We start from the raw sequence: 20,262 nt of genomic DNA, 5'->3' as shown, positions 1-20,262 counted from the left end.
TAATAATCATTGTGAACTGTTTCGAGAAAAAGTTATAGTTTTTGAGTTTGCTTTTCATTCGTGACTGGTCTGATTATGTGATAGTGTTGTGATTTAAATATTTTTGTCTATTTAGAATCTATAATTTTTTATATAAGGCAACTCCTTCTTATAAGGAAAATTCTTGTGAAAATATACCGTACTTGGTGCAGGTTGCATAAACATTAGTTATACGTCACTTTACAATATTTTCTGTGCTATTAATCACATTATCGTAAATTAACTTATCAAAGTTAAATTAATTTCCAGGATATCTTCTCTTCTGTAACCTACACCCCAAAGCATATTAATTTCCACTCATTAAAAAATGATACTTCAAGTTCTACAAGCTAGCAATATATCAATAAATAATAAGACTTTTTTCCATTAATCATAAATTGTAATTAGGGAATAGAATCTAAGTTGCAGTACGACATGTTGGGCAACAGGACACCGTGGCGTAGACAGGACCTGGTACCATTGTTTTCTCTCTCCAAGTTTCCTGTTGAGAACAACGAACGAACAATCAGTTTATCGTCGATTTAAAGGTAAGTGCAATCCAGCAATCGTGGTTATTATGATTTAGTAGTAGATTTTTTTTTAAATAATTTTGTTCATTTTATTCTAATCATATTTTTTTTTTCATTAAAGGTGTTATTGTGATTACTTCCTCGTATTAATTAAGATTATTCAAAACATTTGTTAAACAATTTGCCGATGGTGTGAATATGAGTCAAAATATAATCTCAATTATTGGCTAGAGGATAGTAATATGATTATCAATACAATTTGTTGTATATTATTTGGGATGCGAATAATCAAACAGTAATGTAATTGGTTCTTTCGGCGTACATTATTTTATTTTTTTATAACACATTTAATGATATTAATAGTACACAATGTATGAGTTTTATAATTGTGAATGAGTACAGTGACACAATGGGAAAGGTTAGAAATTATGGAAATGTTCTGTTTACATTAGTTATGCATTTAACTATATCCGTAACCTGTCTAATTACATGTTGAGATCCATCTTGATTAAATCCAATATATATATATATATATATATATATATATATATATATATATATATATATATATATATGTATATATCCATTCATCTCCCACCTCAGCCAAGTATGCCTGGGTCTTTCCATTCTTCTAGTGCCTTGTGGAGCTCAGGTGAACAATTGGTGAACTAATCTCTCTTGCGAACAGCATGCCCAAACCATCTCCATCTACCTATCTTCAGGAGATGATATATATATATATATATATATATATATATATATATATATATATATATATATATGTAAGTATATATATACATATATATATATAAATATATATATATATATATATATATATATATATATATATATATATATATATATATATATATATATATATTTCACCAGTCGTCTCCATCTTGAGCTTTTTATTCAATACTTCTTCACACACACAAAAACGCGCACACACACGCACAAGCATAAACATATATACACACAGACACACACACACACACACACACACATATATATATATATATATATATAGATAGATAGATAGATAGATAGATAGATGGATATATATATACATATATATATATATATATATAGTATATATATATATATATATATATATACAGTATATACATATGTGTGTGCATGTGTGTGTATGTATATATACGTACTTATATATATATATATATATATATATATATATATATATATATATATGAGTGTGTGTGTGTGTGTGTATAATTCACGAATGGTAACCTTGATAAGCGTAGAATATCCATCAAGCCACAAAAAGAAAAAGTTAAAATATATACTATATTGGGTTAGTATTTCGTTAATTTACATAGAAAGTCTGAATCTATATACATACATACATACATAAATATATATATATATATATATATATATATATATATATATATATATATTTATATATATATGTATGTATATATATTTATATATATATGTATATATATAACTGTATATATACATTATAATAGATATGATATATATATTCACTATATATATGTTGTATCTATACATTACTTACAGTGAATTTATGTGCACATCCATGTACAGTATATATTTAGGTGTATACATTTGGCTATCGAGGGTGACAAAAGGTTGATAATATAGCCTACCTACACATTAGCATATTCTCTTCTACCATAAAACCGTTATCCTTAACAGCTCATGTGTATTGGTTTATTTATAAAGAATCCTAATTTCACTTGATAATTTCATCTGTTCCACACTAATCATTTTTGGTGACCACCAGTCATGCATTCTTGTACAATTGAAATATCAAAGGTAGTTACCTACCACGATGCCAGTGTGTGGCTAAAAAATTTTTAAAGTAAAAACAATTTCCCTTTTTATATAAATAATTGGATAGAATTAATAAAATCATTATTAATGAACTGTTAAATGTATGTAAATACTTCCCTATTAAGCGCGGCATTTTATTGCGCTTTGAAAATTGAACAATTAGAAATATCGAAAAGTTTACCATAAATTTTTAAACAATGAATCCATGCAGGATAAGTATGATATTAATTATAAATATAATGATAGAAATTCCAATGCATATTTTTTTTTCTTTTTTTTCACATTTTAGCTGGGGTCAATGTCTTCTTGTTGCAAGGTAGATTTTACTGTTGTTGTAATTATGATTATCCTTATTGTCGTTATTTTTGCACGTTTTTGTTGATTTTAGTGCCCTGTCGCTTGCAAAGATTTTCTTGATCTGAAACGTACATATTCATATGCATTTATATATTGCTACAATGTTAAAAAAAAAAAATACGTAGTTTCAATCCGAAATTATCCCTAAAAATAAAATGTGCTCAGCCGTATTTCAGTAATATACAGTCGACCTTAATTTTTACCCTACTTTGTTAATATCTTTTACGGGTTGGTAACCATAATAACACTCCTTTACGTCAATGTATCCTTTTTTAAAACGTTACATGGCTGGCAACATTTATTCCGGGATTTTTACTGTTTTCTACGGCAAATTTGTAAGTGTATGTAATTTGTCATCAACAATTTGTATCAATAAAAAAGAGTAAAGTAAACAGTTCCTACATAAACAACAATTCAATATAGCATCGAAAGAAAAACTTGAAATAGTCCCTATTGTTAACTAAGTTTGATTAAAAAGGAAGTTTAATATGAGACATACGATGACATGTATACGTTGAAAAGCATTCATTGAGTGGAAATAAGGTCAGATGTTTTAATAATTTAACGGAAAAAATTGAAATCAATAAGTTGGTAAAATGAGTATATATTACTGGACAAGGAATGTTTATTAGATGCTGGATGAATAAAATGAAAGTGATATTGAAACAAGAGGCTCAGGAATTGAGTGACCAATTGAAAGAGGGAGTTAAATGATGCATAGTATGTTGGGGTTCAACTTGCTGCTCATTGTCCTTCTTTGTGGGTGTATAAATCTAAGAACATTATACATATGTTTTGCCTTGGGATATATCATGGGTTCAGCAGTTGCAATATGATGCTTAAGTGAACTATATTAGGAATCCAACTTTATACGAACATGCAGGTTATATATATATATATATATATATATATATATATATATATATATATAATATATCTTATCTATATGTGTTATACAGTATATAGATTATGATATATATATACATATACATTAGTCTACATATATACATGTGAATATACATGTGCCTGTGCATACTATGCATAAATTATCATATTTATATATATATATATATATATATATGTGTGTGTGTGTGTGTGTGTGTGTGTGTATATATATATATATATATATATATATATATATATATATATATATATATATATATATATATATATATAGTCTCCGAAAAAAGGAAATCCAGATAGTTACTAATATTTAGCAAGTTGCACCCATTTGTGAAAAAAAAATATTACCTGAAAATCACGGTTTTTTTCTGTTGATTTATATATCGATTTTTAAACTGATAATGCATATTTCATTCGTCTATTAAAATTAAATTTATTATGTATTCCTTTTTCCCAAAATACTTCAACACTACAGCTCAATTTGGAAGTTTAGCTGTATTACAGAATTTTGTAATCTTTATAATGTGATAAAAGATGATCTACGTAAAGTGAAGTAATAATAAGGCAATCCCCTTTTTTCTTTGGCTTGGGTATTATAATTCGTTTATTTTGCTAAAAGAGGAGCAAGTCTATAACTAGACATTTTAGGGTATTTTTATTGAATTTTTAGAAAGTCTCTACAATACCCAATTTGGTACTTTAACATATTGAATGTATTGCAGTATTCAACTCTCTCTCTCTCTCTCTCTCTCTCTCTCTCTCTCTCTCTCTCTCTCTCTCTCTCTCAATCCGATATATTATTCATATTTACTAATCCTTGACAACCTTCGCACCTAGGACCCATCCACCCACCACCATGAGTGACAGCGAGGACAGTCTCAAGGGTGACCCTGTTCCGGAGGGCAAGGTCGAGAACCTGAAGGGCGCGAGTGACTTTAAAAGTATCCCTTGGAGCACCAAGGTCGTAAAACTTATGGATGATTTTCGGTAAGTATTTACTAATGTTTATTCGACTTTTTAATAGCATCTTCTCTTGGGGGCTTATTTGGTAGCACCCTGACCTTTATCTTCAGTCCTGGGTTCGATTCCTGTGTGAGAAAAATATTTGAAATTCTTGTGTGAGATAAAGATTTGTAATGATCGTTTTGTTACGTTATATGTTTGCATCTTAAAATGATTAATAATTGTTGGTATTGTGAATATTACTGTCGCTATTACCATTAATGTTGTTATTATTGTTATTGTTATAACTGACAGGATTGACAAATTGTTCCCATTTTGTTTGTTTGTGTTGTGTATTCTTAGAATGTGTATTTCCGTGTATTCCATGATTTGCGTTTCCCTCTTCTTCTTCTTCTTCTTCTTCTTATTATTATTATTATTATTATTATTATTATTATTATTATTATTATTTCAAACACTAGGCTCACAACTCAAATTTTGAATAGCAGAAGAAACCTCTTCCCATTAAATCCTGGCATTCTGGTTCGTGCGGCACACTATATGCACTTGTACGGTAAAGATTCTTTCTAAGTTTTCCTTATCCTCCTAATTACACTGCTCACTGCACAAAGGCTCTGAATGACTTTCCTGTCCCCATTATCGCCCCTTTAGCCTTATTTTCATAAATTCAAAAATGCATTTTGCTTTTCAAGTCCTTTCCAATTATCGCCTACCTACTAGCTTTCAAAAAATCGTAAAGGTAAAACTCATTCTCTTCTATAAACATTTGAGTGATTTAAGGCTTTTTAAATGATAATGATAATAATTATTGTAATAATCATAATAATTTAATGTTTATCATTTTTGGAATTCTTCAACAATGTTATGCCTTTGGAAGTTTTAGTGATTGGTTTCTGGGTCATCATACTTTAAGAATTTGCTTCTGGATCGTCATTGGGATATGTTTGTGGGTCATCATTGTTTTAAGGATTTATTTCTGGGTTATCATTGCCTTAGGGATTTGTTTGTTGGTCATCATTTTTTAGGGATAGGTTTGTGGGTCATCATTGTTTTAGGGATGTGTTTATGGGTCATTTTTTTAGGGATAGTTTGTGGGTCATCATTGTTTTAGGGTTATATTTCTGGATCATTATTTTAGGAATTTGTTTTGGGTCATTGTTTTAGGGATATGTTTCTGGGTCATCATTGTTTTAGGAATCTATTTCTGGGTCATCATTGAGTTCAGGATATGTTTCTGGGTCATCATTGTTTTAGGAATCTGTTTCTGGGTCATCATTGTTTTAAAAAAAAAAATTTGGTTATTTTTTTGAGAATATTTTTGTGGGTCATGATTGTTTTATGGATTTCTTTCCTGGTTATGGTTGTTTTATGGATTTCTTTATCGATCATCATTTTTTAGGGATATGTTTCTGGGTCATCATAGTTTTAGGAATCTATTTCTGGGTCATCATTGTGTTCAAGATATGTTTCTGGGTCATCATTGTTCTAGGAATCTGTTTCTGGGTCATCATTGTTTTAAAAAAAAATTTAGTTATTCTTTTGAGAATATTTTTCTGGGTCATGATTGTTTTATGGATTTCTTTCCTGGTTATGGTTGTTTTATGGATTTCTTTGTCGATCATCATTTTTTAGGGATTTGTTTCTGGGTAATTATTGTTTTAAGGATTATTTGGTTCATTGTTTCAGGGATATGTTTCTAATTCATCTGTGTTTTAGAGATTTATTTCAGGGTCGTCATTGTTTAAAGGATATTTTGGGTCATTGTTTTAGGGATATGTTTCTGGGTCATCGCTGTTTTGAAAAAAATTTTCTGGGCTATCATTGTTTAGATATTTTTTCTGGGTCATAATTGTTTTAGGGAATTTTTTCTGGGTCATCATTGTTTTAGAGAGTTGTTTCTGGGTCATCATTGTTTTGAGGATTTGTTTTGGGCCCTTATTCTTAAAGTTATTTGTTTCTGGGTCGTTATTTTAGGAATCTGTTTCGGTTATCATTGTTTTAGGGATTTTTTTCTGGGTCATCATTGTTTTTGGGATCTGCTTCTGGGTCATAACTGGTTTAGGGAATTTTACCTGGAACGTCATTGTTTTACGGATTTGTTATGGGGCCCTTTTTCTTATAGTGATTTGTTTATGGGTTGTTATTTCAGGGATGTTTCTGAGTCATCATTGATTTAGGGATTTGTTTCTTGATAACCATTGGTTTAGGTATTTGTTCTGAGTCATTATTTATTTTAGCGATCTGTTTCTCGGTCATCATTGTTTCTGGATTTTTTTCTGGGTCATCATTGTTTTAGGGATTTGCTTCTGGATCGTCAATTATTTTAAGGATTTTCTTCTGGGTCATCATTGTTTTAGGGATTTGTTTCTGGATCGTCATTGTTTTAAGGGATCTCTTTCTGCGACATCTCGGTTTAAACGATTTGTTCTGAGTTGTCATTGTTTTATGTATTCGTTTCTGGGTCATCATTGTTTTAGGTATTTGTTTCTGGGTCATCGTTGTTGTAAAGATTTGTTTCTGGTCATAGTTGTTTTAGGGATTTTTCTGGGGGTGGGGTCATCGTTGTTTCGGAGATTTGCTTCTTGGTCGCGCTTGTTTTGGAGATTTGTCTGTGGGTCACCATTCTTTTAGAAATATGTTTCTGGGCCATAATTGTTTTAGGAAACTGTTTCTGGGACCTCATTGTTTTAGGGATTTGTTTCTTGGTCATCATTGTTTTAGGGATTTGAGTCCATGTTTTAATTAGAATTAGAATAAGTTAATAGATAATTAATTTTACAACAAACGGTTTAATGAATTTACAGATAACCTTAATACTGTACAATTTTGTGTAAAGTAATGAAATACAGTAACCCGTTTCCTGGAACTTCAGGAATTTCTATCACGTGAGTTTCGCACAGATGATGATTAGCAGGAGAGACAGTTGGCAGGAAATAGGCTGCAGCAGCGAGTCAAAGTACAATTACTATGCTACACATTACGTAGGAACAGATGGTACTTACAGTTTCTACTAGTTTCTATAGTTTATCGTCTCTTAAGAATAGAGAAACGTTGACCATTGATAGCCAGGAAGAGATGTTGCTTATCGTGCAGTATCAGTATGTTAATTTCGTTTCTATCAATATCAATAAATTTCCAATTGGGATTCTATTCCAGTTTAAATTGTTTTTTGCTCCAATGACGAACCCGTGAAAAAAAAATAGAAAAAAAAAGGTCAATTACGTAAACCTACATTATTTATTATAGTAGAGTATTATGTATATAAAGCAACCACGCCACGATGTTTTTTTCTTTTTTTTGGGGGGGGGGGCGAGGGGGGTTAACGTTTTTTTCCTACCTTATCCTCTTATCTAAGTTGCAACTTCCGGAAGGCTCGTTTAATGGTATTTCCTTGTTTGTGGGTTTTGCGCTAATGGAAGATAAAAATCAGTCTGAAGATAATTATGCACAAGTGGCCATATAAATTTATAGGATTTAGAATCATGTTATTTTTCCTTTTCTTTATTTTTTTTTTTAGTAAAAAAAAATACATAAGAAGAAAATTCTTAATGAATAGAAACGAAAATACTAATTAGATGAAAGCTGTGTAGCTATTTTCACAGTAAATTCTAATAAAAACATTATTTAGATGGAAGACGTGTTAATATTCCTTTCTTCTTCTTCTTCTTCTTCTTCTTCTTCTACTACTTTAATTTTGCACCACAATATGGCAAACCTTATTCAAGATTCCCCCTGAAACATATAATAAGTTCATCTTAATAACATGCTGGTCGTGTGTTTGTTCATGGGAAACGTTCTTGTAACATACTTTCCTTATAAGTCGACTTATACAAGTGACGGGATTTATTTGTTGGAGATTTTGTTTATTCTGTAGTTGTTTGTTGTATATTATTGTTTTATAAGGCTTCCTACATAAGTGGCCGTGTTTATTTACATATAGGTTTATTTATTAATTTTTTCTACGCATTTAGTATGATTCATAAAATGTATATGTATATATATATATATATATATATATATATATATATATATATATGTATATATATATATTTATATATATATATATATATATATATATATATATATATATATATATATATATATATATATGATAGGTCACAGATGCTGAGAATTTGCGTATTTATTCTCTTCTTTTGTTACATTAAATGTTGCATTAACTTTACCATAGCAGAATTATTTTTGTTTAGTGAAACATTGTAGAAAATTCACGTCATATCTTTTTGATTGTCCGATAATTTGGAAAGAGGATAATTAAAGGTAACTAGATTCTTGATAAAAAGTACGTTATTTTTATTTCCTTTCTTCAGTTTTCACTAGTTACATGCTAAAGCAACGTTACAAAATGAATGGTCAATGGTTTTCAAGTTAAATAATTAAAGAAAAAAAAACTTAAATATGTAAAAGATATACACATTTTTTTTTCTCTTTCAAAGCTGACAAGCACAAAACTCTTAAGATATAAAGAATGTTTTGAAAATACAATATTTTATCTAATTTATTGTAGTTTATGAGAAGTATATTCTAAATTTATATTATATATTTTGCTGTACATGCGTTGTCGTTCATCATTTTTCTTTTCTGATTTTTTTGCTTCCGTGTTTCGAAGCTTTTTCTGTAAGGCTACAAAACTTTACTGGTTTTTAAAGGTTTGTTTTCAGATTGGTTCTTATGTGAACGCAAACTTGTCGCATGACGATTAAAAATATTCTCTCTCTCTCTCTCTCTCTCTCTCTCTCTCTCTCTCTCTCTCTCCTCTCTCTCTCTCTCTCTCTCTCTCTCGGATGATATTTCAGAAATACAAATAGCAACCGAGATTTTTACTTAGAAGATCATCGTTATGATTTTCCTGCTAATTTTATATATGTATATATATATATATATATATATATATATATATATATATATACAGTATATATATATATATATATATATATATATATATATATATATATATCTATATATATATATATATATATATATATATATATATATATATATATATATATATATATATATATATATATATATATATATACAGTATATATATATATATATATATATATATATATATATATATATATATATATATATACAGTATATATATATATATATATATAAAACTTTTCAAACCTTTCTTTCTTAGCAAACACCTCAAACTGAATTTATTTTCAAAATATTTTTTTTCAAATCCTTGTTTGTTTCTAGCCTTATAAGATTATATCATTTCTACTCTACATTCAAGACGCCCGCCATTTAAAAAAAAAAATCTGAAAATTGTAAAATCTTTTTCATTATACATCTGTCAACAATTAAATTATGGACAACAAACTTGACCAACCGTATGTGATAAAAAGCATGAATACCTATTATTCAATTAACTTTTAATTCTAATCAACACCGTATCTGCCTCTTAATCCTATTTTCATTATACCTATCACAAGTTTTGGAACTCTCTGAATGTTGTCAGGTAGTAGGGCACCAGCCACCCGTTGAGACACTATCACTAGAGAGTTATGGGTCCTCTGTCTGGCCAGACAGTACTACATTGGATTCTTCTCTCTGGTTACGGTTCATTTTCCCCTTGCCTACACATACACCGAATACCCTGACCTATTCTTTACATACTCTCCTCTGTCGTCATACACCTGACAACACTTAAGGTTATCAAACAATTCTTCTTCACCCAAGGGGTTACTGCATTGTCATTGTTTAGTGGCCACTTTCCTCTAAGTAAGGGTCGAAGAGATTCTTTCGTTATGGTAAGCAGCTCTCCTAGGAGAAGGGCACTCCAAAATCAAACCATTGTTCTCTAGTCGTGGGTAGTGCCATAGCCTCGGTACCGTGGTCTTCCACTGCCTTGGGTTAGAGCTCTTTTGCTTGGAGGTACACTCGGGCACACTATTATATCTTATTTCTCTTCCTTTTGTTTTGTTATTTTTTTTATTATTATATAAGAGATATTTATTTTAATGTCAGTATTCTTAAAATATTTTATTTTTCGTTGTTTCCTTTCCTCACTGGGCTATTTTCCCTGTTGGAGCCCATAGGCTTATAGCTTCCTGCTTTTCCAACTAGGGTTGTAGCTTAGCAAGAAATGATAATAATAATAATAATAATAATAATAATAATAATAATAATAATAATAATAATAATAATAATAACCAACTAACATAATCAATTATTTTCAATAGAATATTTTATAAATGCAATCCCTTTAAAATTTGGATTTCCTTTGTTTTCTTTGATAAACATCAACTCTCGTTTTCTATGATAAATGTATCATCCTCCCACCAAATTACTATCGTTCACCGGAGGGAATCCCCCCCCACCCCACACCCCACCCCTCTGTGGGGATTATGAAGTAATACGTATTACCTGTTACCAGTAAGCGTTGATGTTATGTTTAAGCGTAACCCAGTGAACTGCTGAAATTAGTAGTTACAATATTTACGAGTAACATATGGTGCAAAACTGAACTCTCTCTCTCTCTCTCTCTCTCTCTCTCTCTCTCTCTCTCTCTCTCTCTCTCTCATACATAGTAGTTTGCTGCATATGGGGTTCATTCATGAAGAGAGATTTTGAGTTTTCATCTGGAAAGTATTAAAATATCTCGTTATATAGGAAATAACTGATTTCATATATATTAAGATACAAACATATATATAGGGGTTTGATGGAATACTGAGCCATATGTGATTCCTTATAATATATATATATATATATATATATATATATATATATATATATATATATATATATATATATATATATATATATATATATATATATTATTCCTTTCTGAGAGGGGATGCCTTAACGGGATGAAAGGATGCCATGATCAGCAGTCATACCAACCTTTTATTTTGAACGACCAGATAAAAATCTCCCACCATCACTAATCCGTACTGGCCAACGTGGTGATGAAACTGGCCAACCGCCAGACATGTCTTAGGCCTTTGTCCTGCAATGGACTAGAAAGGGCTGTATTTGTTGTTGTTGTTTTATATATATATATATATATATATATATATATATATGTATATATATATATATATACATATATATATATATATATATATATGTGTATACATATAAATATATATATATATATATATATATATATATATATATATATATATATATATATGTATATGTATACATATATATATATATATATATATATAAATTACATACATATATGTATATATATATACATATATATATATATATATATATATATATATATATATATATATATATATGTATATGTATATATATACATATATATATGCATACATACATGTATGTACACACACACACGTATATATATATATATATATATATATATATATATATATATATATATATTATAAGGATTCACAAATGGCTCATCAGTATTCCATCAAACCCTCATACACTCTCTCGCCTCTTGTATGTTATAGCTCGTCCTTTTTCATACTTCTGTTACTCTACAAACAATTTCTCACTTTTGTTTCATCTTAATGTTTCCGAATTGTGCACTCATTTCACCAACCTCAATCTTTCCAAAATATTTCTAATATACATAATTTACGCAAGTAATTCATGGGTACAACCTCAACTCATTCTTCACTTGTGCTCAGCATCCAAACTCCATTTAGTTGAAGGATAGCCTGCTTAAAATATTCCTTTTTATTTAATCTTGGCTTTTGTTGATGTCACAAGTTTCATCTTATCAGATATTTTTGCCCATTCTAATCGTAAATAAAGATTTTGATGTTACAACGTGAATACGGAGAACTTAAATTTGCTATTGAAAGGAAAAATGATGGGGCTAAAGTGAATGATGTGATTAAAATCCCAAATAATCCCCACATTATGAAAATAAGGTTTGAAACACCGAAGATACCAAAGAGAGTCGTAGAAGAAGGCCTCTTTATAGCCCACCAATATATCCCAAGTCAATATATTACACAAGAAATGTTTGTGAAATTGTCATTTTCCTATAAATGTTGTTCTTATGAGCATCTATATAAGGAATGTTCTCAATATCAAAACTTCAAAATATGCTCCGAATGCACATCATATGACCATACATACAAGGGATATACAGAAAATACAAAGAAATGTGTCAATTGCAACCAACAACACAGAACGTTTGTAGCAAAATGCCCAGAGAGAAAGGTTCTAATTAAAAAGAAAATGCAAGAGATAAAGAGAAGTAACATCCACTACAAAGAACGGTCTAATCACGCTAAAGTAACAGCTACTAATACAGAAAATTGTCTGGTTAATGGAAAGAGCCTTCTAAACAATTGCGACAATAACAAATATAGCAATAAACTTGAGGTAGCGTCAAGGAAGATTCTACCCCTTATTAATAATCAGTATATTAGCAGATAATAATTTACTAACAATACATTTCTCTTAGAAAACAAAAGATATAGTAAAAAAAACTATGAAGATGAACAAAGGATAACAAAACCATAAAAGAAGAGAAAGTGAGTTTCAAGCATTTCATAGTATACATCAGGTTATGCAATATTCCACACAAGACGAAGAGAGTTCAATAGGAAATTTTGAAGACAACGCATCAGATGGAGACTTCATACCCGGAAATGAACCTAAAACAGACTCATACTCACCAATTCCTCTATCAGGAAATATAAGAACTATTCAAGAAACACAGCATCAATCAATAAGGGAAATAAAAGCCTCACTACAAAGTCTTACAGGCCTCTCAGACCCTCCCATTTAGCAAAATCCACAAGTATGAACTTCACCATAAAAAAATCTTACGTCGGTAGCCAAGAATACTAAAAAACATAAAGTTAAAGAAAAATAACTTTTAGATCATAACAAAAGAAAATTTACCTTTATATAAATAAAATTGCGGTTAAAACCACACTTTATATCACTCTTACTAACACTTAAGTTTCTTAATTATCCTCTACCATACTTAGTTATCTGTCCTCACTCTTCTTTCACCCACCTTTCCTACCAATGTAAAAAAATTGTGCTACAGTTACGTCATCATTAGCGAAATAACTGTACATTGTGAATAATTTGCATCCTACGGAATGATTTTACCAATCCTGTCCTCGATTCAAACTCGTGTACAAGAGAGTCGTAACCTCCCTTGATGCCATTGTCCATTAGGTCATCTGTTAAGCAGGTAACTTCGGACTCTCTCTCTCTCTCTCTCTCTCTCTCTCTCTCTCTCTCTCTCTCTCTCTCTCTCTCTCTCTCTCTTAGACATTCATGTCGTGATAATTAGTGACTGGTTAATCAGTTCTTTATTATTATATGATGATGTTATTACTTTCAATTACTTCTTATTTATTTTTGGGCATTTTGCTTGCATATTGCTTTTCTGGAACCCATGTCTCTCTCTCTCTCTCTCTCTCTCTCTCTCTCTCTCTCTCTCTCTCTCTCTCTCTCTCTCTCTCTCTGTCGGAGTAGGGTGTGTTTGTTCTATACTTTAATTGCTCTCTTAATTTCTCATTAGTCTTTTCTTTGGGATGTTTCTTGGTGCGTATTAAAGAAATAATCCTACCAAATTCGAACTCTCTCACTCTCTCTCTCTCTCTCTCTCTCTCTCTCTCTCTCTCTCTCTCTCTCTCTCTCTCTCTCTCTCTCAAAGCACCTTCATTTCATTCTCTTTCCAGAGCTGGCGATAAAGGCAAGATATGGTGGGCAGTATTCTGGCTCTTCGTGACGTTGTCCGTAGCTTCCAGACTCCACTACATAAGCGAACCTTACAAAGTCGTGTAAGTATTTTGCTGCTTTTACCGGCCTTTCAAAGTCTAATGCAAGTTAAGGATGAGATTACTACGCACGTGTCCAGGTTCAAGAGAGCTGTTGTGTCAGAATTTGGAATGTCAATCACATGTAGTTTTTTTTTTTTTTTTTTTTTTTTTTTTGAGCTACATTTCAACCATTGACGATCCCACCAGACTACTAAGGTCTGTCCCACCTTAGTCGACTAACTACCAAACATATGATTAGGTTAATGAAAGCTCTATGGATATAGGTGATATACTCGTAGCTTTCCCCAGGATCATCATGCTGGTGATTCTACACTTAACAATTCTTCGTTTGATCTTCAGCATTTTGACTTTCTTTTTTTTTTCTTTTAAATTATCTTATTAGTTTTAATAAAGGAAACTTATTGATTAATTATATTCATTAACTAGATGATGGATTGAATTAAAACTGGCGATCCACTCTCTTCATCAATTTTCGAGGAGTAATTGCTTCATTCATCATTCCTTATATGAGTTAAAACACACTGTTACTATTTTTCTTTTGCCTAATGTCTTCTTTTTCTTCACAGGTGGGATGAAGCCCATTTCGGAAAGATGGTGAGCTGGTACATCAACAGAACGTTCTTTTTCGATGTGCATCCAGTTGGTGGAAAAGTAAGTTTTTTCTCTCTCTCTCTCTCTCTCTCTCTCTCTCTCTCTCTCTCTCTCTCTCTCCTCTTTTCAGTAATATGAATCAACTCCTTTATATCATTTTATATTAAAGGGATTAACTATATATTGAAGTATTTCAGATATGCGTCTATGCATGCCTCTTGCTTGAAGGTACACTCGGGCACAGTGTTCTATCTTATTTCTCTTTCTCTTGTCTTTTTTTCTTGAAATTTTTATGGGTTATATATGAAAAATCTATTAAAATGTTGTTACTTGTGTGTGGAGGATATGCTCCCCAAAATATTGATGAAGTCACTGGCAGCAGGGTTACCGTGCTAGGCTGTATATCTTTGCAATCCATGTTTGCCAACGGATGAGCAACCTGATGGACTGACGAGAACTTTAGGTGTGGAGGCAATGCCCCCTAAACCTCGATTAAGTCACTGGCTGCAGGCCGAGGGATTGGGTTTAAGGCGATAGATAAGATGTCTCTTCGGCTTCTACTCCTGATGCCTGGCGGCGAATGATCTTACTGAAATTAGTATGGACCAGCAGGGGTCGTGTGCCTTAGTTAGACAGACTGCGTATCACAAGGAACTGGCTATTCTTTGATGAATCTAGCCAATGAATCCTTAATGGATTTAATCAGTCTATGGTAAAAGAAAATGACAGAATGGCCGACAGTCCCGAGCTTAGTGGGAGCTAAGAATCTCCCGGTTTATAAATAGAAAAGAAAAGTTGAAACTTAGTAATTTGAATGTTAGAACCATGAATCAGGTTGGGAAGTTACAGCAAGTGGAGGATAATTTTATGAAATATAGTTTGGATGACTTGGCCGTAGTGAAACATGTTGTAAGGGGATTGGTAAGGAAATTTTAGTCCAAGGCAATATATAAGAGTAAACCTATTCAGGAAGAACAGATGGAGTTGGAAGAGAAGAGGTAAGAATGATGATGACACCAAGAGCAGAAAAGGCATTAAAGGAATGGAGAGCTGTAAATAGTAGAATGTTACCTGCAAAGTTAAAACAAAGCAGTGCAATATGAGTATTATAGTTTGATATGCACCAACAAATGATTCCCCTGAAGAAAGGAAAGAATATTACTGTGAAGAACTGGAAAGTGTAATAGATGAGATCCCAGAGAGAGATATGAAAATTGTGATTGGTGACTTCAATGCTAAAGTTGGAAGGAATAATCAAGGTATAGAGAATGTGATGGGTGTTGAGGGTCTTGGCGAAGTTGTAAATGAAAATGGAGCAAGGTTATGAATTTTTGCTCAGCAAACAATCTTGTTATTCGAGGTACTCTTTTCCAGCACAAGGACATCCACAAATTTATATGGACATCACTTGGTAGCAATTACAAAAATCAAATAGATCACATAGCCTTTTATAAGTAGAGAAAGAGGACTCTGAGAAGTGTAAGAAGATATAGAGATGCAGATATTGGTAGTGATCACCAGCTCCTCATTGTCACACTAAAATGGAAACTGAAACCACACAACAGAAATGTAGATAGAATACCTAGGTTTGATACAACTAAGCGTCAAATTTTGAGCCCAGAGAAACCCTTGCAATTGAATGTAGGAATCGATTTGCAGTCTCAAAGACTTTAAGAGACGAAGAGGAGACAATTAACGTAGAATGGTATGATATTAAGAACATATATCAGTCAGTTGGTTAGTGAAGTTATGGGACATGCATTACAAGGAGGAAACCATGGTAATCAAATGATACATGGGATACTATAAAAAGGAGACAAAGACAAATTGATTGTTGAAAGGTTTCGAGGAAGTAAGGAGAATTATAAGGTAAAGGATGCTAAGTAGTTCAGTATTGATAGTGAGGTCAAAAGAAAATCCAGATATGTCTGGAGAGAATATTAAGACAGGAAAGCAGATGAAGCTGACAAAGCTATGAATTCAGAGAGTAGTTTTGGTGTAGGAAATGCTCATAGAGTTATTAATGAAATCTCTAGAAGGGCAAGGAAGAAGCATATACCAATCTTAAAGAGAGATGGATCCGTCATAACAACAGAAGATGAAGAAATGCAACGTTGAATGGAACACATTAGTGAGGTCATAAAGAAGAGATATGAGGGAAATAATTTAATAGATATACCTGAAGCTGAGGAAGACCCTGATGTGCCCATGAATGAATTCAGTGTCTTTGAAATCGAAGCTATCCTAAAAAAACTAAAGAGATGGAAAGCCGCTGGATACGATGGAATAACTGCTGAGATGAGGCTGGCCGAAAATGAAGTGACTCCCAAAATACTTACATGATTATTTAGTAGAATGTGGCGTGAAGAGGCAAAACCTGATGAATGGGAGCTAGGAGTGTTGGTAAAAATAGCCAAAAGAAAAGCAGACCTAACTGATTGCAATAATTACAGAGGTATCACAATTACGTCAGTTGTCACGAAAATATATGATATGCTTATTCTAAAGAGCCTAGAGAAAAAAAAATTGATGAAAAGCTCAGAGATTAACAAGCAGGATTTAAGAAAGGTAGAGTTGTACTGATTAAATTTTCATTTTAAGACATGTGGTAGAGCAATGAATATGATATAGAAACCCACTTTTGGTGGCATTTGTGGTCTATGAAAAAGCCTTTGATAGTGTACACCGGCCAATTTTGTGGGGAGTTGCGTTATTATGGAGTTGCTCTTAAATATGTAAATTTGATTAAGTCTGTTCATGAGTATTGTAAGTGCAAAGTCAATGTTAATGGAGTCCTCTATGATAAATCTCCTGTGAACAGTGGAGAGCTCGAATGGAATGTGTTGTCATCTATATTGTTTATCCTCCTCATGGATTTTGTAATGCATAAAACTGTTAGTGATGGCGGAGAAGAATTAGACCTGATTGGTAATAAAAAATCAGCTGACCTAGAGTATGCTGAGGATGCTTTCCTTGTTAGCAGAACACCACAGGGTTTGCAAAGCTTGCTTACCAGAATGCATGAAATATCACATGAGGTTAGGCTCAAGAAGAAAGACAAAGATGATGAGAACGGAATGTGCAATGGAAGATGAAATATCATTGGAAGGAGAAAAGACTAATGATATAGAATCATTAAAATACTTAGGAACTATGATTTCCAATATATTGTGATTACAACTGGAATTTAGTGAAAGATTGAAAAAAGAAAAGCAGACAATGGCTAAGTTAAGTAAAGTTGGGAAATCAAATCAACTGAAATTACATATAAAAATCAAGCTATATATCAGTTTAGTGAGATCGGTATTACTGTATGGACAAGAGTCGTCATATAGCAATGAAACTATATCCAACAGATTTCTTAGATTTGAGAACAAACCCCTCAGAAAAATATTGGGAGTTAAATACCAAGACAGGATTAGAAATAAAACTGTAAGAGAGATTACTCACGTGCCATGTGAGGATGAGATCATGGCGAGGGGTAGATGGAGATGATTTGGGCGTGCTCTTCGCACTCCACAAGAGAGATTAGTTCACCAAACATTTTGCTGGGCTCCATAAGGCACTAGAAGAGTAGGGAGATCCAGGACTACATGTCTGAGGACTATGAAGCGTGAAGTAAGAGATGGTGAATGGAGAAGTATTGATTTAAACGTGACAGGAAAATTCCGCCCATGAAAACTCCACCCACGAAAAGGATTGTGATGTGCTTGAGATCATTTTTACATCTGGAAGCCATAATCGTCCAGGATCAAGCTCCATGGTGGGAGTCCGCAGTGCCATTACAAATTTAAAAGAGGAAATTCATACACGAGGAGTTGTCACATCATCTCGGGAAGTAATAGCATCCACTGTGGATCGGCTAAATGAGGAAGCGAGGTCACAGTTGCCAAGTACATCTATTATTTCCCGTACCATACATAATTGGAGACGCAGGCCTCAAGGGATTCCATCACTACCATCAAGTCGAATGGGGTTTGAAATTCCTGCTCAGTTCAAGTGCCTTGAAAATGGTCCACCTTTTCTGGCTTATGACAGTAGAACAAATGATCTTGAACGAATTCTTATTTTTGCAACAGAATTGAGTCTAAATGAGTTAGTAATAATATAACTTGGTAATGTCACGGAACATTTAAATCATCTCCACTGCTTTGGGGTCAACTCTTCACAGTGCATGTCATTGTTCGAAATATAGTTCTCCCCCGTGTCTTTTCTCTAATGCCGAATAAAAGAGATGAAATTTACAAGAAATTTTTTTAAGCTCTTCTTCAGTTGCGTCCAAATATTTGTCCTTCGAATTGCTTAGTGGACCTTGAAAAAGGAATCCATAATGCTCTTTTAACTGTGTTTCCTAACACTTCTATACGTGGTTGTTTGTTACACTTTGGCCAAACTTACTGGCGAAAGATATGTGAGATTGGCAGAAAAACTCAGTATAATAATGACCCAAAATATGCTCTTAAAATTAAATGCTTTAATGTTCTGGTATTTCTTCCACCATCCGAAGTCATCACTGCATATACCAGATGAGTTTATTGGTTTCTTCGAAAGCACCTATATTGGCGTGTACCGAGGAAGAGAAACCAACCGCAGAAGAGGAGAGCCCCTTTTCTCAATAGGTCTCTGGAATGTACATGAACAGGTCTTGCAAATTATACCACGGTCCAATAATGGAGCTGAAGGTTTCCATAGTGCTCTACGATCGACGTTAGCAAGCATACACCCAAATCTGGGAAATCTGTGCCTCATTGCAAAAGGAAGAAAGCCTGACTCAAACAAAAATGATTCACATTACTCGAGGGGATCACAACAATCAAAGAAATAAATACAAAAGTATTAATGCCAGACCTAGACACCTTGTCGAATGTTTCAATGTCAATGATATTATGAAGTTTCTAAGAAATGTTATATATAACCTTCATTAAATTTCATTTTTCTCTTATTCTTAATAATTTTAACTATTTTATTGGATATCCAATTTCTTAAATATATTCTGTTTTAGGTAAATTTTGTAATTCCAATAACAGTGACAGATTTAAACCCCTTGTTGAAAGTTTCGATGCCTGATATTTTCCTCGTACTGTTTTTCATTTAATCTTTCTTATTGCAGATGCAATTTTTTAAATATATATATTTTGTGTGAAACATAAGTATATAACTCATGAATTTTTCTTCATGAAAAAAAAAAATGGTTTATTGTTGTTTGCTTGTTAACCATTCTTTTGGCAATCTTCTGATACTTTATATTTTGGGTGAAATTTTCTATGGGTGGAATTATCTTTGGATGGAATTTTCTCTAGGTGGAATTTTCT

At 32.1% G+C, this 20,262-nt stretch overlaps 1 protein-coding gene across 1 annotated transcript in view; it reads left to right on the top strand.

Moving 5' to 3' along the window:
* Positions 1 to 483: 483 nt before the first annotated feature.
* The window catches only part of LOC137658246 (protein O-mannosyl-transferase 2-like), a 67,744-nt gene continuing 47,965 nt past the window's right edge, over positions 484 to 20,262 (top strand). Inside the window, exons 1-4 of the mRNA XM_068392924.1 lie at positions 484 to 566; positions 4,464 to 4,613; positions 14,258 to 14,359; positions 14,926 to 15,010. Coding sequence (XP_068249025.1) covers positions 4,483 to 4,613; positions 14,258 to 14,359; positions 14,926 to 15,010 — 318 coding nt within the window. The 5' untranslated portion in view covers positions 484 to 566; positions 4,464 to 4,482. The remainder of the gene's footprint in view (positions 567 to 4,463; positions 4,614 to 14,257; positions 14,360 to 14,925; positions 15,011 to 20,262) is intronic.

Source organism: Palaemon carinicauda, chromosome 19, assembly GCF_036898095.1.
Source record: "Palaemon carinicauda isolate YSFRI2023 chromosome 19, ASM3689809v2, whole genome shotgun sequence".
Taxonomy (NCBI): Eukaryota; Metazoa; Arthropoda; class Malacostraca; order Decapoda; family Palaemonidae; genus Palaemon; species Palaemon carinicauda.
The sequence above is the reverse complement of the archived record's forward strand: the minus strand, read 5'-3'. Positions and strand labels throughout refer to the sequence as shown.